This window comes from Pygocentrus nattereri, chromosome 6 (assembly GCF_015220715.1).
Source record: "Pygocentrus nattereri isolate fPygNat1 chromosome 6, fPygNat1.pri, whole genome shotgun sequence".
In the NCBI taxonomy this organism is placed as follows: Eukaryota; Metazoa; Chordata; class Actinopteri; order Characiformes; family Serrasalmidae; genus Pygocentrus; species Pygocentrus nattereri.
The window spans coordinates 14,012,109-14,032,685 of record NC_051216.1 but is presented as its reverse complement, the minus strand read 5'-3'; the positions used below and the strand labels follow the sequence as shown (position 1 = coordinate 14,032,685).

Genomic DNA, 20,577 nt, shown 5'->3' with positions numbered 1-20,577 from the left:
ACATTTTTGGAGGTATGTTTTTTGGGATCTTACAGCAATTGCTCTGTTACGTATTCCCCTTTGTAGCACCAGGAACAGTAGCTATTGTTGTTTACCTTTGCCTCAGATTACTCTGACGCTTAATGACTGAACTACACCAGCGTAGGAGCTCCTTATAAACCTGGAAACACTTCATTTTCCCAATCGTCTGTATGTGGACCGAAGGAAAAGAGGCCTGTCTTTAGGATGTGGAGAAAGAGGAAAATACTGGCCATTTTTCTCTGTAAGAGGAAAGGATGGACGGATTAAGCTGTGAGAACATACATTTTATAGTACGTTCTAAGCGGGTAATGAAGGAATGTATTGCTGTGTAATGTGTTTAGTACATGTTATTATACACAGTATTGTGTGTGCCTGTGCTGTGACTGTGGTGGTCATGTATAGGCTAGCATCAGTCCAGCCTATAAAACTGTGTCAGTCTACTGTTTTACTGGCTGGCTGAGCGTCTGGTACCTGCGCGCAGGAAATAAACTTCAGTTCTCCAGACATACACCTAGCTCCATAACTTTGTGATGGGTTTTGGGGACTCTTCATTATGCACAGTTCAGTACACAAGTACATTATTAAACTACAATTTTTCAATTTTAAGACATTTACTTCTCGCCTATGAAGCTGAAGAAGAATTTCAATTGATTACCTATATAGAATTTGATCTATATAGGTATCCATTTGATCATGCTGCTGCTGTCAGAACAAAATTCTCCATTTGTGCCAGTTTTCAGGTGTCGACATGATTTGAAAATGCCTGATGGCCTTTACATTGTCTGTGAACTTCATGAAGGATGGAGCAAAAATAATATCCAAAATGACCTGGGAAAAATGTCTGGTTCCATTGACTTACATTAAAAGTAAAGTCTGTTTTTTCCTTCTCCTGTAAAGTCAGCAGCGATGTGCAAAAATGGCATTTATTTATTGCTTGTTTGTTTAATGTGCTTTAATGTTGGTTATACATTTTGGAACAATAACACAAAATAATGTATGTGAAATCTCACTTTTCTCATATTTAAATGTAAATTTTATGTAAAATATAAATTATTCTGTTTCTCACTTCAACTAAACCGCGCCTTGAAATGTATGAATCTGGACTTACACGTGGTCAAATGGTTTGGCCTACGTGTAACTTTAAAAAAAAGTGTGTGTGTTGCGCAGTCGATCCAGGAACTGCTGCATAAGCCACATCCTTACCAACTACAGGTAGCCAGGGTGCGTGTTGTGGATCACTGACCAGCTGTGCTTTCTCCTAAACTGCTGATTTCTGACCGCAGAACTGCAGCGTGGCTCGTCCTCTGCTGGTAGGGCTGTAAGTGTTAATGCAACTTAATCCCTCCGAGCAGCCTTAAAGCTGAAGACTGCCTGTAAGGAAGCGCCGAGCTACGCTGTAACATGGGACCCTACCTTGTACCTGCACGGCGTGGGGCTGGGGAGGAGGGGGATGGCATGGCTTGGTGAGTTGGTCTGAATTCAGCCAACTTTGCTGTGTTTTTTCGCCTTTCACTGCTCTGCTGAAGTAGAAATGGAGAACTGCCACAGAAGCTGGAGCTGTGGGAGAGAGGGAGATGCTGCCACGCAGTCATGTATCCATGTAAGTTAGCTAGTCCCCTAATTCAGTCACCCTCTGTCCTGTGAGTGGGCTTGATTTGAGCGGGATTGTCTGTCTTATCGAGACCAAAAAATGAAGCTCAGAAAGTATTTCAGGGGCAGCGGGCGGGTTTTTGCGTTTGTTTTCGTGGCCTCCGTAGTTTGGCTGCTGTTTGACATGGCAGCGCTGAAGCTGTCGATCAGCGAGGTGAACACTGAACTTCTCAAGGAGCTGGTCGTCAAAGAAAGAGAGCTGAACAAAAGGCAGGCTACTAAAGGGGCCAAAGTAGCGGACAGGGACTTCAAACATCCCCTCCAAAAGGTACAGGCGGATCTGGGGGAGGGTAAGAAGTCAGACAGCTTCGAGACCAAAGTTATTGAGGTGTACAGAAAGCCTGGGAGGTTCAGAGGCAATGTGGAGCCTAAAAAGGACAACGCGACGCTAACTGGGCCGAAAGGAGGAGAGAGAACGGGGGTTAATGAGAAGAAGAGAGAAGAAAATAGTTTGAAAAAGCACAATAGTGGCAAAGACACAGCTGTGAGAAACCCCATACCGCCACAACAACAAGCTAGAACTGGAACTAAGGAGAAAGAGGGAAGAATAGCACCGTCCCACACCAAAGCGCCACCTGCTGTCCGGGAAGAAAAGCGACCCCAAGAAGTTCTGGAAGAGAAAACTGTCAAATTGCAGGGCAGTGAGACCAAAGACACTGAAGTGGGGCTAGCACAGGACACTAAAGTGGGACTAGCACCGGACACTAAAGTGGGACTAGCACCGGACGCTAAAGTGGGACTAGCACAGGACACTAAAGTGGGACTAGCACAGGACACTAAAGTGGGACTAGCACAGGACACTAAAGTGGGGCTGGCGCAGGACACTAAAGTGGGACTAGCACAGGACACTAAAGTGGGGCTGGCGCAGGACACTAAAGTGGGACTAGCACAGGACACTAAAGTGGGACTAGCACAGGACACTAAAGTGGGGCTGGCGCAGGACACTAAAGTGGGACTAGCACAGGACACTAAAGTGGGACTAGCGCAGGACACTAAAGTGGGACTAGCACAGGACACTAAAGTGGGACTAGCGCAGGACACTAAAGTGGGGCTGGCGCAGGACACTAAAGTGGGACTAGCACAGGACACTAAAGTGGGACTAGCGCAGGACACTAAAGTGGGACTAGCGCAGGACACTAAAGTGGGGCTGGCGCAGGACACTAAAGTGGGGCTAGCGCAGGACACTAAAGTGGGGCTAGCACAGGACACTAAAGTGCAGGACATTAAAATACCAGTGGACTCTGGTTTGCTGAAGAAAACCAACAACAACAGCACTCTGAAAACAGCAAAACAAGGTGCCCGCCCAACAGCCAGTGCGAAAAAGGGCATCACTGTCATTCCTATACAGAGACTTCATGAGGGAAAAGGTGTTATAGTTTTTAAAAATGATAAGCACATCAAAAAGAATGACCTAGCTCAAGTCTTGTTAGAAGACAAGCATAAATCATCTCAGCAAGATGGTGCTTTGAATCCGGGAAAACTCCCGGCTGGAGAACCGGTGAAACTGTTGAACGCCTCAGTTGTGAGGAGGTCAGCTGGGCTCCACAAGGTCATGGCCCTGGACGTCACCGTCAGGCCAAGAGACGTGCGTGCAATAGGGCAGTTTGGACATGCCGCAGTGGTGCCCCTGGACAGGCAGGAGGAGAGCAGGCGCAGGTGGAGTGAAGGCTACTTTAACGTGTTCCTCAGCGAACAGATTCCAGTGGACAGAGCCATTCCGGACACAAGACCTCCAGCGTGAGTAGCTTATTCATGTCCTTTGCAACAATGCTTACTAACATGTTTTAAAGAAGCATAAGTATTACAGGAATTATGTCATACATTATGTCACTTGTGTGCACAGTCATAATTACAGGACTGTATTCTAACATCCAGCTAAACAGGCTGTTTTGTTACCGTACAGGTAGAAGAAAGCAAGACAGAAAGAAAGCAAGAAAGAAAACAAAAAAGAAAGCAAGATAGAAGGAAGGAAAGCAAGCAAGAAAGAAGGAAAGGAAGGAAAGCAAGCAAGAAAGAAGGAAAGAAAGCAAGCAAGAAAGAAGGAAAGAAAGCAAGAAAGAAAGGAAAGAAACAAGCAAGAAAGAAGGAAAGAAAGCAAGCAAGAAAGAAGGAAGGAAAGAAAGCAAGCAAGAAAGAAGGAAAGAAAGCAAGAAAGAAGGAAAGAAAGCAAGAAAGAAGGAAAGAAAGCAAGCAAGAAAGAAAGAAGGAAAGAAAGCAAGCAAGAAAGAAGGAAAGAAAGCAAGCAAGAAAGAAGGAAGGAAAGAAAGCAAGCAAGAAAGAAGGAAAGAAAGCAAGAAAGAAGGAAAGAAAGCAAGAAAGAAGGAAAGAAAGCAAGCAAGAAAGAAAGAAGGAAAGAAAGCAAGCAAGCAGGAAAGAAAGCAAGCAAGCAAATAAGAAAGCCATAAAGAAAGAAAGCAAGAAAGAATTTTATTGATCAATTTAATTGCAGTGCTACAGTAACAATACATATACAGTGGGTTGCAAAAGTATTCAGCCCCCTTGAACTTTTCAACCTTTTGCCACATTTCAGGCTTCAAACATAAAGATATGAAATTGTAATTTTTTGTGAAGAATCAACAACAAGTGGGACACAATTGTGAAGTGGAACGAAATTTATTGGATATTTTAAACTTTTTTTAGAAATAAAAAACTGAAAAGTGGGGCGTGCAATATTATTCGGCCCCTTTACTTTCAGTGCAGCAAACTCACTCCAGAAGTTCAGTGAGGATCTCTGAATGATCCAATGTTGACCTAAATGACTGATGATGATAAATAGAATCCACCTGTGTGTAATCAAGTCTCCGTATAAATGCACCTGCTCTGTGATAGTCTCAGAGTTCTGTTTAAAGCGCAGAGAGCATCATGAAGACCAAGGAACACACCAGGCAGGTCCGAGATACTGTTGTGGAGAGGTTTAAAGCCGGATTTGGATAGAAAAAGATTTCCCAAGCTTTAAACATCTCAAGGAGCACTGTGCAAGTGATCATATTGAAATGGAAGGAGCATCAGACCACTGCAAATCTACCGAGACCCGGCCGTCCCTCTAAACTTTCAGCTCAAACAAGGAGAAGACTGATCATAGATGCAGCCAAGAGGCCCATGATCACTCTGGATGAACTGCAGAGATCTACAGCTGAGGTGGGAGACTTTGTCCATAGGACAACGATCAGTGGTACACTGCACAAATCTGGGCTTTATGGAAGAGTGGCAAGAAAAAGCCATTTCTCAAAGATATCCATAAAAAGTCTCATTTAATGTTTGCCACAAGCCACCTGGGAGACACACCAAACATGTGGAAGAAGGTGCTCTGGTCAGATGAAACCAAAATCGAACTTATGTTTGGCGTAAAAGCAATACAGCTCATCACCCTGAACACACCATCCCCACTGTCAAACATGGTGGTGGCAGCATCATGGTTTGGGCCTGCTTTTCTTCAGCAGGGACAGGGAAGATGGTTAATATTGATGGGAAGATGGATGGAGCCAAATACAGGACCATTCTGGAAGAAAACCTGTTGGAGTCTGCAAAAGACCTGAGACTGGGACGGAGATTTATCTTCCAACAAGACAATGATCCAAAACATAAAGCAACATCTACAATGGAATGGTTCACAAATAAACGTATCCAGGTGTTAGAACGGCCAAGTCAAAGTCCAGACCTGAATCCAATCGAGAATCTGTGGAAAGAGCTGAAAACTGCTGTTCACAAACGCTCTCCATCCAACTTCACTGAGCTCGAGCTGTTTTGCAAGGAAGAATGGGCAAAAATTTCAGTCTCTCGATGTGCAAGACTGACAGAGACGTACCCCAAGCCACTTGCAGCTGTAATCACAGCAAAAGGTGGCGCTACAAAGTATTAAAGCAAGGGGGCTGAATAATATTGCACGCCCCACTTTTCAGTTTTTTATTGAAAAAAGTTTAAAATATCCAACAAATTTCGTTCCACTTCACGATTGTGTCCCACTTGTTGTTGACTCTTCACAAAAAATGTCAATTTCATATCTTTATGTTTGAAGCCTGAAATGTGGCAAAAGGTTGAAAAGTTCAAGGGGGCTGAATACTTTTGCAACCCACTGTACTTGCACATAAACTTACATATATTAAGCAGAAGTACGAATGGACATAAATTACAGTAAAATATGCGATAGTAGGAATACAATGTATGTATGTCAAATAACATATTTACTTAAGCATATAAGACATATTGTATTTACATGAAAGCAGGTACTGCACTAAATGGTGTGATGTAGTTTAAGCACAATGAGTATGAACGTAACTAGGAGCAGCAGTATATACAGTCTAAGAACGTTGTGAGAGCTACAGTAGCGGGTTACGATACATTGCTCAGTGTGTATTGACGAGAGGAGTGCGATTCAGCCTGGTCACACAGCAGGAGATCAGTACCATGATGTTTTAAGAATGACGTATGTAAGTGAACTCTCTGACTGGCTGTTTAGCTGGAAAAGCCCTTATCACTTCAAACTGAGTAAACAGAAATATTTTAAGTGGGTTTTGTGACAAAATGAGTTGGAATTGGAATTCTGTTTGGAAATCTTACCAGTGTTTCACATCCTACACCAAACTCTTATTTCAAACAGTGAGGAAGATTAGCATTTCCATTATATGGGCCTTTTAAACTATCTTTATTTAGGAGCCATTTTAATGTTACATTATATTGTTGGTATACGTAGCAGCTGCCACTGATATTTCAGTTTGCTTTTTATGTTTGTAAACTTGTTTTTCTAGCAGCATAATTCAACCTTTAATGACGATAGATGTTACTAGAAGCATCGATAAACAGACCATGACTCTTTTTCCTGCACATGTCCTCTTTTTGGGACCTAAAACACATCTGGCTGTGATGTTTAAGTGACCTAAAATGTTTGGCTTTGCTTTATTGACATTGGCTGTTTACAGTCTGCCCTGTGCCACTCTCCTGCCCTCAGTGCCCCCCTTTTTTTTAAATTTAAAAATAGGGTCACCCTACCAGAGACAAACATAGGGGCTGAGTTTGCAACCTTTCAAGCATATATTATGGCTAAGAAATAAGCATAATATTAATAATAACAACAAATGGGTAAATAATCAATAAAGGTAACTTGATTAAAGTCTGGCACCAAAACAAAAGAAAAAAGTCATCTCAACACATCATATCTCCCCATAAACAGCGTGCACTGAACAGAGAAGCTTTAATAGACACTAGTCAGACTAGAAAAACCCCTTTTGATGCTGTATCTTGAAGAACTTTGGAAAAACTACAATGTGTTTGGGGGCCATACACAAAGTGCTCAAGGGCTGTGTGCATGCAGGTGTGTGTACTTTTGTGCATAGCTTGTATTACTGCTAAGAAGCTGTTAACACATTTCAAACTGCTTGCCCCCAAAAATCCACCCTAAAGCAGTTTTTAGTATTTCCGCCCACCTTTAATACATCATCAAAAGAGGATTTTCATAGCCTGCTCAGGGAGTGTCCCTTTAACTAAGACAAAATTCGTCACAGACATAACGAAAAAAAAATTGCAATTAGGTTGAGTGTCATTGGTCACATTCAGTTCGCTATGATTGTGACCATGTGGGCCTCTCATGAGTCACTTCAGTGACCTTGCAGATGTTCAAGGCCTCAAACAGCCTCACATAATCTAGAGGCCTTCCAGGCACCTTGGTGCTCAGAAAACAAAAGCAGATAAACACAACACTAAAACACAGTATGTACCATAGGCGTCACAGAGACACTGAAGGAATGTTTTTTGGTCTTAAATAAGGAAAGGATTTAAGTATAAAATGTATTTATTTATTTTTTTATTTTATATAATATAGCAGTCAACACAGTGCATATATGTGAATCACTGATCTATGATTTTCATCTACTTCACCTTCCTCTCCTCTTCTGCAGATGCTCAGAGAACCTGGTACATGATCACCTGCCCACAACCAGCGTGATCTTCTGTTTTGTGGATGAGGTTTGGTCAACTCTGCTTCGGTCCGTCCACAGCGTTCTCAACAGGTCGCCTCCTCACCTACTCAAAGAGGTCCTGCTGGTGGACGACTCCAGCACCAAAGGTGTGTGGAAACAAAAGCTAAGGGTATGGGTGGGATTTCCCTTCAGTTAGAGCTAATAGAAAACTGCCTCTGATTGCAACTAGGCAATCAGTTAGTTGATCGTTGTATATCAGAATTGCACTTTGAAAGAGTGCAATTTTAAATATATCCTATATATTGTTACATTGATTTAACAAGTTTTAAGTAAACCAATGTACAAAACCTGGGTGTAATCTTAACTTAATCTGAGCTCTGTTTTATCCCACATGTAAGCAGTAGCTTTTGTCATTTGAGAAATATCCTTAGAGTTCAGCCTTTTCTGCCTCCGTGCGACACAGAGAAACTTAAACTCAAAGCAGAGTTGATTACTGTAGTGCTTATCTCACTGGAGAAAACAGTCTCATACACCTCATACAAAATGCAGCTGTACGGATCCTAACACGAGCAAAAAAAGGATCATATCACTGTCGTTTTAAAAGAACTGCACTGACTCCCTGTAGTCTTGAGGATAGGTTTTAAAATGATCATAGATCTGCGGATTCTGACCTTCCTTAAAATAAACAAAACATAGGGAGGCGTCTGTCAGTTATTATGTTTATGAACTGTATCACTCAGTATGTGTTTTAAGAATTTCAGAATGGATCTCTAGCTTTTAATTAAATTTCTACCTCTCCTTTTGTATTTATTTGTGCTCTTTGTTGTTGCTTCATATGATTTAAATTAATACCCTTAACTTTTTTTTAAATCAAACTCAACTTTAATATTTTCTGTTACTGTTAAACTTTACCACCTGTCTGTAAAGCACTTTCAGCTGTCACTGGTATGAAAAGTGCTTTATGAAGCTGCTATTATTATTATTATTATTATTATTATTACTATTACCACACAGCTGAACTGGCAGTCTGGCACACTACATTCATCAATTAAGCCTCAATCTTGAAAAAATGGATGTGCTGGTCTTCTCGAGGTGGAAAGGCCTGGAGCTTAATTATTAATTTATCACAATTACATTTCCCCCCCAAATCACTCAGCCCTACTTTCTATCTTTATCATACTTATCATTATATTTAAGTTTAAGTTAAAGATTAAGTTAAAAACAAAATGTGGGCGTGGGTAATTTAGCAGTAACAACTGATATGTGTTATAATAACTATAATAACTGCATATGTGGACATATTTCTATATTCTGGTCCATTTACACGAAGTTAGGTTAGGTCAGGTCATCATTTAGGTTGAATAGACTCTCCCAAAATTTTACGCTGCTACACTGATCTTGAACCATATGCTTGCATTGGGTTGGTATGTCCAAAAGCATTTTGCATTTTCTAGTGGAGTGAAAAGTAAGGTATTTGACTTTGAAATGTAGTGGAGTGACTAGTGGAGTAATGCATGTAGTAATGGTATAGAGAATCAGTTGTTATGAAGCAAAGATTGGTTGCAGTCTTTCTGTTTCTCTCGGTGTGTTGTAGACTATCTGAAGGAAAAGCTGGATGTTTACATGTCTCAGTTCCCCAAAGTGCGCATTATCCGCTTGAAAGAGAGACAGGGGCTGATCAGAGCGAGGCTGGCTGGAGCTGCTGAAGCAAAAGGTAAATACGTGCGAGCAGGCAAGCATGAAAACATACATACAAAACCTCACTGTTTCACATTCTCCTACACAGACTGAAATTCATACTCAAACACACAGACGTGCACAAACAAAATGCTCTTTTTCTTTCTCGAGAATGTAAATACACACAAATGTATACAAACACATGCAAATGCCAAGACACACAGATTGTTTAGCACTGCAGTGCATCCTGTTATTTATCCTCTGTGAAGTTTCAGCAAGTCCTTTCCTCCTATGCAAACCTGTCCTGGAGCCTGTGTCACAAAGCAGGATTTCCTGCATAGCCAGTTAGTTTTGGGTTGATATAATTGTGGATTTTCTCCAGGGTAGGCTTGGATTTCGGATCATAAACAGCCCTTGGACCAATCGGGGTCAAGCTTTAGACCTGCTTTCAGATGAAGGCTGTCCTTAGTTTTGGGGCAGCAGTCACATGAAGAATATGTTTTAGCAAAGGAAGCAAATCATATTACAAAGACATTAAGAAATTAAAGCAGTTATTACTCTAGTAAGCACTAGGATGTGGCAGTGGTGACTGTTTCTTTTTTTACTGCCATTTATTGTTTACATTCTACATATGTATGTAGTGCGATTCCACACAGGGATTAATCCTAGGTGAACAGAAAAGACTGTTAACCACCGTCATAAAACAAGTTAACCATGGTTCCACTTGTTAGTATTTGTAAAGCTGAGTTTTAGTCAAGAACCTACGTTGCTTTGAGAGACAGGCCCCTGGTCTACAATGTCTTTGGCTATAGCAGTTTGTTTACATTATGTGCAGGCGATGTGCTGACTTTCCTGGACTCCCATGTCGAGTGTAATGTGGGCTGGCTGGAGCCGTTGTTGGAGAGGCTCTATAATGACCGCAGGAAAGTAGTCTGCCCTGTCATTGACGTCATCAGCGACAAGGACATGAGGTAACAGGGCCTAATTCACATTTCTTCAGTGGTGACACACTTACCCTAAATGCTAAATGTAGTCAATCTGTCAAGACATGTTTAGTATCTGAAGTTTATATTTTCAGTTTTTTTTTTCACTGAAACTGCAGGGAGATTCATACGAAAGAGGCCCTAAATGTTCTGTTTTAATTCCCATTAGGTTGAAGCAATCTGAAACAAAAGAATGTGGTACATACCTTGATATATGTGTAATTGATTGCATTACCTGTGATGCTGAAGGTGATCTCCGTTTTCTGCCAGACACATTTTGACATGCTCCATGTTCCTGAACGTATCATCAAGCATTAGAGAGATTAAACGTTGCGACGTATATTCAGCGCCTACCTCATCGCTTCAATGAAGGGGCATCCTGGCTTGTTCGAAGCTCCATATACTGTTGAGCACATTGCATGTTGTTTCATTCAGATTGTTTCGTCCTGGCGAGAGTTATTATATACAGTTATGATTTAATATCTTGTTGATTTGAAATACATTTTTGAAAAACATTGGTCCATGCAAAGTACAATGCAAAACAGAGAAGTCAGTATTATTTTTTTCATCCATCCATCCAACCATCAATCCATTTTCTAAGCCGCTTCTCCGTCAGGGTGGCGGGGGGATGCTGGAGCCTATCCCAGCAGTATTTTTTTCAGTTTATGTATATTTAGTTATATTTGTAACCTTACAGTTACAGACAATTCGAAAACTATAATAACAAATTTAAATAAAGGCAAAAATGTATTGGTCACAGTTTATTTGGATGGTCCCCTATAAATGGTCTACAGAAACTTATATTATTGGCAATTGTTCTGGTGATAATCAGTTGATTATTAACAGCATAAAGGTTAATGTTAGGTCTAGGAGTAGGTTTAGGTTTTGCCTTGAGGTTAGGGTTAGGGTTAAGTTTAGGGTTAGGGACAAACTTCACATGCAACTTAAAGTTCAGTTGCATTTACTAGATATTTAGTTGAAAGTTAAAAATGGACTAAGCATCTACAGTCCAAATAAAGTGTTGCCAATATATTTAACAAAATGTTGTTGGCCATTTTCATACAGTCTTAGAAACAACATTAGCAAGCCTATTTGAGGTTACTTAACATTTCAGTGCGGTTTAAGTCAATTGTGTGACAGGCGTGCAGTTTTTAACGCTAATGGGTAGCTTTGAGGTCCCAAACATGTTAGTGACATTAGCCTCATAGCTCTAGTGCAAAACTAAAGAAGCAAACACGTCAAACTTAAACACAGAACATGTCTTTAAGAAAAGGCACTGACTATATAACGTCCTGGTTTACGAATGCAAATGTAAATGTGCACCAGCCAATAAGGGTTTCCGCTGGCTCACATTAATAGTTAGGCATTTAATATTTGTCAAAAGTTAGAAAAATGATCAATTGAAAGTATATTCATATATTTTGTAGTTACGTGCTGGTGGACAGTTTCCAAAGAGGCATTTTCAAATGGCCGTTAGTGTTCGGCTGGAGCACGCTACCAGAGGACTACGTCAAAAAGAAACACATGAAGGACTCGGACCCCATCAGGTAATGTTTCCTGACATTTCTGACATCTGAACTGTGATTATTTAAGTAGTTCAATTAATGTAACTGATTCAGTTGAGTTTATTCCATTGTTAATCAAAAGCTGCAGCATTAACGAGTCTGATTTAACCTTATGTTTAACTCTATAGAGTAAAAGCAAATATTACACATACACTGTATGTAGTGTAATATTTGGTTTTACTGTGACCAAATGCAGTTCATTTGCCTTGCTATTGAACATAGAAGCCCAGTTGACTGCCTGTTCCTTGGGTGGAAGAGCTCGTCGTCACACTGAAAGAACTTCAGCACGACTGCCATCTGCTGCAAAACCTTTTTCATTGTGTGTATTTGCTTTTATTTCCCAGATGTCCTGTGATGGCAGGAGGTCTATTCTCTATAGATAAGAAGTATTTTTATGAACTGGGAGCTTATGACCCAGGCCTGGATGTGTGGGGAGGGGAGAATATGGAGATCTCATTCAAGGTAAAGCAACCATGAAACCATTTTTTAAACCTCAATATGACACTCTCTGCACCACTGTATTAGTGTGTAGGAAGCAAAGTTAGGACTGAAGTTCATGTGTGCTACACCCAGTGCTACAAAATGTCATTTTAAAAAGCTATATGCAGTTTGAAATGACATTGGCATGAATAATGAAGACTTTATATGGTATACAGTCCTGTTTTTATTGATTTTTAGAATTATAGTTTTAGTAATGTAAAACCATAGTTGATACATAGTTGAAACCATAGTTGATACAGCTACAGTGATGTACCACATTGCAAGCAAACATTCATAAGTGATAACACAAACTATTTTGACCATTTTCCCCCTGAGAAAGTGATGTGTGGAGGTGTGAGGAAATGACCCACTGACGTAAATTTATAGAGAAGGACGTCATGAATGGTGATTGCTTTTGAGAACTACTCAGCACTGAGCTAAAGCTAGCTCCACTTATGGCTTTTATGTTTAATTTTGGGCTAATAATGAGTGATAAATATAACTAGAATGTTGAATTTTCAGTAGCCCATCATATTTGGTCATATAATCATAAACATATTGTCATTGTTAGCCCCTTGGTTTAAACAAAACCGGTTTCTTATGTAGGGCATGTTTTGATGCTGATTGCTTCATATACATGCTGGCCCCACGGTATTACAGTCTACACTATACAGATATACTTCTGTATAAATATAAATATACTAAATAAATATATACTTTTTTTTCATCAGATCTGGATGTGTGGTGGTGAGATTGAGATAATCCCGTGCTCTCGTGTGGGCCATATCTTCCGTGGCGAGAACCCATATCAATTTCCCAAAGACCGGCAGAAGACAGTGGAGCGGAACCTGGCGCGAGTGGCGGAGGTGTGGCTGGACGAATATAAAGAGGTGTTCTATGGCTATGGCTACCTACATCTGCTGGACAAGAATGTGATAGACGTTGGAAACCTCACAGCACAGATCCAGTTGCGAGAGAAACTCAAGTGCAAGAGCTTTAAATGGTACTTGGACAACGTCTACCCTGAGCTGGAGGCACCGGAAGTCAAAGCTGAAGGCCTGGTAAGTGCAGTAATTGCAGTAACAAAAATTTATAGGTTTTTAGGGAATTGCTACCATTTTCCAAATTCTCAGTTGTTATGTTTATCTCTGAAAATGCCGTGCATCTTCTGTCATGTCCAGTACATGTAATTAGGTCAGTTGTTTTGTTTTTCTCAGAGTGAGACAACTGAGTCTTTGTTAAGGGTTTAATGTTTACAAGAGCCCCTGTCAGTCTGAGTCTCCTCGTGATTTGATTGAAGCCTTTGTCTCAGTGAATCTGGGCCAAAGAAGAACCCTTTCTTTTATAACCCCAGTGTAACCCAGCTCTCTGTCACATTGAGTGTAATGATGACTTATCAACTCTTTTCCTGTAGGTTTTCAATGTGGGCACCCGCAAATGTCTGGCACTGAACAACGGCTCTTTATCTTTTGAGATCTGTGATCTTAGCAAGCAGGTAATCTCAACCCCATGATGTGCTTATAATTCTCTACATCCAGACCTCTTTTAATGTTTTTCTTGTGATGGGATCGTTCACCTCCATGAGACATAAAGTGATGGAATGCTGTGTATAGTGGCTTACAACTTGCCAACTGTTGGTCTTGTCTTTCAGAGCCAGCACTTCAACTACAGCTGGGTAAGAACAGTCCGCCAGAACGCATTCTGTGTGGCTCCACTGGGGACAGGAACAGGCATGACCATGGAACAATGTGACAACACTAAGCCACACCTTCGCTGGCTGCATAAAGCCAATAAAGTCCTGGTATGTTTGTTTTGAAAAACAACAAGATTGCCTTATCCACAGCAGTTTGTGATGAGTTTTTTATAAAGATCAGTAGTAGCATCTTAGGTAGCGTTTAGGTGACAAGTATTTCTTTAAAGATCATGCTTTAAAACAGGGATATCAAACTCAACTGCTAAAAGGGCCATATTAAAAAAATCAACAAATCTGTGGGTCAAAGAAAAAATGGATTTATTTCATTTAAACTTTTGTTGTGTTATAACTTGAACTGACCATTGTTTATTCATAATACGCAAAAACCTCTGAAGTAAAATACAGACACTTGTAGTAGTCCTTGAAATATTACATAAATACTTGAAATATTAAACATATTTATGTCCCCAGTCTTTTAAACCAACCTGTCTGCTTGAACCTGGCTTCCTTTCTTTGCTGCAAGTTCATGAACACTGACATGAGCTGACATTAGGTGTTCATATTGGCTGAAATGCATTAGTTATTTGGTGATATAACTTGTGTGGAACTGTGTAGAACTCAGACATTGCAGGGCATGCTGGGGGACTAGTGCAGTGCATTGTGAAATGAGCTAATATTATGTAATAAAATGTAAATACTTTCGCGGGCTGGATAGGACTGTGTCGTGGGCCTAATCTGGGCCATGGGCCTTGTGTTAGACACATGGGCTTTAAATCATACTTTCTGTGAGGTGGAAGGCCTGTAGTATTAACTATAGCTGTTATTTTTCTCTATATGATACATTTATCAAGACTCTCTTATACTGGGCTAGTCAGAAGATGTAAAGGGCCTAATGATACATGTTTTCGAGGCAACTTTTGTTATTTTATATATTCAAAATGTCTTGAAGCTGCAAAATACTAAGTATATACTAAGGAGATCAGTTTAATTGGTCTAACAAAATAAGTCACAAAAACCACAACACTTAGCATTTATAAGCCACTTCAGGAAAAGCCCAGTTATTTGAGGGTGAGAGCATACAAGGCACAAACACCCTCCCTGTCCCTGCTGCTTACTTCACTCTGATTGGGTGCACTTATAGGCCTACTTTTGATCATTGATGGTGATAAATAATTGGCAATACAGTTTTGCACTGAATACACTTTTTTGAACCTCTAATACTTTAATACTACACTTGAAATATTTAAAAGCTATGCTTGTGAATGGCCCTCTTCCATATTTACAACGTATTAGAGTAAGAATGCTGATCTGGGCACAGCTTTTTGTAGCACTGAATAGAATTCCATGAACTGATGAAGCCTAAATGTAGAACAGTGCTCTTATTTTGGGAAATTTAAAAGGCGCAAATCCTGGAAAAACTTTTCTTTGTTTTAAATTAATGTGTTGACAAAAATTGAAGAACACTGTCCGACTGCATGTTTCTCTATAAGAGTAAAAATCTGTTATTTTTAACTAGATTTAGTGCAACATAGTACACGCTGTTTCTTTTTTTCTCTATTCGTACTTACCAGATGTCTGACAAATATTGTGAAAATTGAAGTGTTTTTGTCATATCACCCACTTCTAGAAAATGGTCACGTAAAAATAAATTATTGCTGTTTTTGGTACATAAAACCACATAATTGTTATAACCTCGGGGGAAGAAAAATAAGATACATAAAAATATAGAGTATGGGTTCTTAACTAAATATGGGCCGTTGTTCAGATTTTTTCCCACAGGTGTGTCATTTGCCTTTCCAATGTGTATGTCTTTCAGCCAGAGCATCTGATTGCAGAGGTTTCCCCCAGAGGTATGTTCCAGAGGGTGTGTCTGGAGGGAGGGCCTAAAGCCGACAGCGTGTATCTGAAGGCATGTGATACGTCCAGCCCCTTCCAGAAATGGCAGTTCACACATTACTATGCACAGTGAGCCTCACACAGACGCATTCACCTGCCTCCATGTGACTCAGTGGACCACGTTTTTTATCTCGCTTTGTCAGGATGAAAACATTTTGACATGTTACATGGGTTTTTTCATGATGGAGAGATGCATGCGTAGAGTTTGTGTAGTTTCGGTACAAGGGATGTTTTAAGGGTTTGTGCAATGTTTTTGTTTGGGGTAGATGTTTTGATATTTTTCTTTTTTTAAGTGGTCTGGAATAATTTTGTGGGCAGCTAATCCACAAAGTCATGGTTTTGTTTTGTTTTCTTTATTTTTTTAGACACTAGACATCTTTGAATTTTATACATCTATAGCTGTGTTTGTTGTGGCAAACAAATATTTGAAGTGCCTGAAGTAGGAGGTACGGTGTACTGTTTGTAGTACGCCAAAGAACAAATCATAGACAAATGTGATAATTCATCAATAATGGGGAACAATAAAGATTACTGGATCCACTTCAACTCCATTCAGCCAGCTTCAGATGGAAAAAGACCAATTTAGTAAATAAGTTGGATCATGTTTGCTCTATTCAAACAATTCCTTTCACTTTGCCTGCTGTTATTTTTGTTCTATTGTGGCTCCAAACTTGCTAGCAGCCGTGGGTAGAGTAGCCTGAAATCCTCAACTATATTATATGTTGTTACTTCAATAAATGACCCAAGTACAAGTAAAACTGGTTACCAACAGTTCAGGAACTTCAGTGAAAAGGTATCAGATCAGAAACTGGATTCTGTATAATTGCAGTAGCGCTTCTTTGTACATCCGGCATCTTTCAGCGCACAAACTGAAGTTTGTTGGGTGTTATTATTCTCCTGTTTGGTCCTATTAGTCTTATTAGAAAGCTAGAGCAGTTTTAATGTAGTCCAGAAGCCGACCCAACAGAACAGAATGAAATTAGCCTCCAAAAAAAAAGAATTGACTGAATTGGCGAAATTTCTAAAATGGAAAAGTTCATTAAAATAAATCAGTGTTATAAAGATGCACATAAAACTCAAGCAAGTTACTACTCACCTCTGTTCCCTGGAGTCAGACAGCCAAGGGCTATGGAATGTTAATGACGTGGAAGGAGATTTGGGAGCTGGATTTCGGTAAAAATGTCGGTTGGCTAGAGGCCTGGAGGACTGGATTGAAAACCTCTAATCTGTATAAACAATTCCAAGACCAGATGACAATACCTAACTTCAGAGACTGCATAAATCTTATTTGTAAGAAGTAGAATTCCAGGAATACCCATGTGTTCTGAATACCTCAGTACAGGTTTCTGTATCCTGCACACTGTTTATGATTCTCTTTTATGCATGTGTTTTTACTTCATGCAACATGCACTAAAACGTACATACAGGTGCATCTCACATAGTGGTTTCTTTTGGTACAAGCATTGTATGTTTTGATAATTCAGTTGTTTACAGTGATGCATTGCCCCAAATTTGAGAGATAATTTACCCTTGTGGCACTAGAGGGAGCTGTTTACAATGTTTTTAAGAAGGTTTTTCTGTTGTTTTTGTTTTCCTTCGGGTGGGGGGGGGGGGTTAGGGGGATGTTATGGGGGGCTGTTAGAGGTGTTTTGAACAAATTAAATTTGATTTTGATTTAAATTTATTAAAAGATTGAACTATTTCTTTAAAATTTTATCTGTGCTGTATGATGAACAATTTTCAGTGTTGTGTCTGTTTTTCCTATGAAGACAAAAAAAGGTTAACATAGGCATGTATTATCATGTAAGGGTAAGAACAAGGCATTTATTATGTACTATCAACCATTTTTGTCCAATTTATGGACTATGGTAAACAAGAATAACTCTATTCATACTGATTATTAAAATTTTGACTCTACCAATCATGTATTTCCAGTAATTCCGAACAGGAAGTGTTGAATCTTTGTAATTCAGGAAAGTGCCTGCTTACTGTACAGCCCTGCAACCCAAATCTGGTAAAAAAAATTCTGCAACAAACCCAGCCTAGCTGACCCAGTTAAAGTCCAATTGGCAAAAGCTAAAGAACCACAGAAGTACAGTGCAGTCTTTACAGAGGACAGTGGCGTTTTTGTTGTTTTGACTCTACTCCAGCACACTGACATGAAAAGTGAGGTGCAACATGAATTCTCAATTCAAAGATATGGTGCTGGAGTCTGTTGCTGTGCTCTCTCATCAAAGAGAACCAAAGAAGTGTCACTGCCAGTAAAGAATAAAAATAAACATGAAGAAGAAGCAAGAATTAATTTGTGAGTAGCAATAGTAAACAAGCTCGCAGGATATGGAAGACCACATTAGTGCATGACAGGAAAAAGAAGAAAAGCTTTTGCAGATGAAGAGCACTCCAGGATATAGGCAGCAATTTGCAAAAGCCCACCATAAAGTGAAGACCTGCGTAACCACAAAGGTTTTACCACATTGTGCAAAACCATGTTACAGTTTCCTAAAAAGCAAATTAAAGGAAATTGAAGTCTGCGGAGTTTTGTTATTAATTCAGTTGAGATCAAGATGCAGGCCCGATTCTAAGGAGGTACAAAAGTTTGTCATTAATAAAATTAATTTTACTAATTAATCAAATATAGCTACCAAGTAGGCCTTGTATTAAGGACATGCACCAATTGTTTTGACAAACAGGATTTGAATATCCTAAAGAGAACCATACTATTATATAGCACCACTTTTCCATAGCACCTCTGATAATCTCCACAGATTAGCAATTAAAGCAGCACTTTCCTACCCCTGTTTATTTCTGATGCATACGTAGTGATTTTGTTACTGCGACTATCAAGATGAATCTGTACCCCAGTGATGAAAAGAGGAAAGTGCGGAGAGAAAAAAGGAACAGCTCATCTGTGAAACTATGAATCTTGCTGTTCTGGGAATCATGTATGATTGCCCATGGTACTGGATTACGCAACTTCGATGTGTTTGATGGTGTGATTACTGATGGCAGAAGCAGGACGACTTCCGAAGTAAACAGAAGAACTGCTCAGATCCAACCAAATGTCTCAAAACTAAGTGGACAGTTCAGTGGATGACACTTCAGGTTCCAGCAAGACGGTGACCCCAAACATACTGCTAAAGCATCTATGGAGATTTTCAGGCCCAACCTGAGCTCCAGAGAACAGCGTTTCACTTACTGAAGACTAAGGATGTGGACGAGTGCTTGAGTTAACCATTCTTGTGTTCCAGTACTGAAATCAGTATTCAGGTATATGTTGTTTTATCAAAGAAAGAGAGAAAATATATGTAAAAATTCAATGAAATGCTCGTTTAATGTTTTAACAGAATGGAGTAAAATGTAGTGAGTGCTCTCGTGTTCGTGAGGAAGCACAAACCAAATTCCAAAAAAGTTGGGACAGCATGTGAAATTCTAATAAAACTTAATTAATAAATCTGCTTTGACCTATATTTGAATGAAAGATTATGAAGACAAGATATTTAATGTTTTTTTTCTCGTTAAAATCACTGAGCCTCAATCTCTAATATCCTTATCTTAAGTTTGTTGTTGAGAAAGGTTCTGAGAAAAAGTCTACATCAGATTCATGACGTGTTTTCAAACTGCAGAACTGTTTGCACCTTTGTGCTCTTAAGTGTGAGTAGATTCTGTTCTTACTTAAGAACAAATCCCAAATAAGAAAGCATTATTGAATGTCAGAATTTTTGTGAACTCTGCATTATTAAAAAGAATTTTTTTCTAAAGAATGGCTGTTAAAAGAGGCCATTTTTTTTCTAAGTATACATTTGTTCTGAAATTGATGCCTTCAACATATTCCAAAAAAGTTGGGACAGGTCCAGTTTACAACTAGAAACATTGTGAAACTTAAAGAGGTGAGGTACTCATGCTTTGTTATAAAGGAGCGTCCAGAAAGGCCTCGTCTTTTACAAGAAAGGATGGCTAAGCCACTTTGCCAAAAATGCATCAGCAAAGAATCCAACCATGTATTATTTCTACTACGACGTTCGGGTGATTGATTGTAGGCTTGGTACCAAAGATGTGACTGAGAAGACAGAGAGCGTGGCAGGTCTAACAAAAATAGCATTTCTCGCATGTTAACCCTCCTGTTATATTGTGGGTCACACTGACTCATTTCAGAGTTTAAAAATATAGGAAAAAAACAGTTTTAGTCATTTTTGGAGTATGAAACATTTTCTACTGGGCTTTATTAGTGTGAAGAAGACAAATGGAATATGACTAATTGAATGTGTTTTCAAGCCCCCTGCATGTTTATATTGCACACATAATGTTCAGGCCAACTTGATCTAGCAGTGAGAATGGAAGCTAAAAGGGTGAAAACATTTGTTTTCTTTTCAAATTTGAGACACGATGGCTGCCTTATCCCTTCCAACCACACACACGTACACACCAAACCTCACATACACACCCGTACCTTGACTAGAACTACTACTGGCCTAACCCTAACCTTAATCTTACCCTAATCTTGAAATTGAAAGTTTCATCATATGTACAATGAGCATGTACAAATTTCTACACATATGAGTTTAAGTTTCATGCGTCAGCCCACTAAAATAAGCAGGAGACTTAAATGGTGGCGTTACAGCCTGTAGAGGAAGAGTCATATGGTCATGTCTATTTTCGGGCAGACATTGATTACAAAGGATCTGCAACCAAGTACAAACAAA

The 20,577-nt window shown here is 39.6% G+C and overlaps 1 protein-coding gene across 1 annotated transcript; it reads left to right on the top strand.

The window, feature by feature from the left end:
• Positions 1–1,193: 1,193 nt before the first annotated feature.
• On the top strand, positions 1,194–17,468 carry LOC108423898 (polypeptide N-acetylgalactosaminyltransferase 5). The gene is made up of 10 exons (XM_017691526.2): positions 1,194–3,408; positions 7,563–7,729; positions 9,178–9,297; positions 10,096–10,231; positions 11,671–11,790; positions 12,153–12,270; positions 13,020–13,349; positions 13,703–13,783; positions 13,940–14,089; positions 15,798–17,468. Exons 1-10 carry the CDS (start codon positions 1,712–1,714, stop codon positions 15,948–15,950), a joined length of 3,072 nt encoding a protein of 1,023 aa, XP_017547015.1. The 5' UTR covers positions 1,194–1,711; the 3' UTR covers positions 15,951–17,468.
• The last annotated feature ends 3,109 nt before the right edge of the window (positions 17,469–20,577 follow it).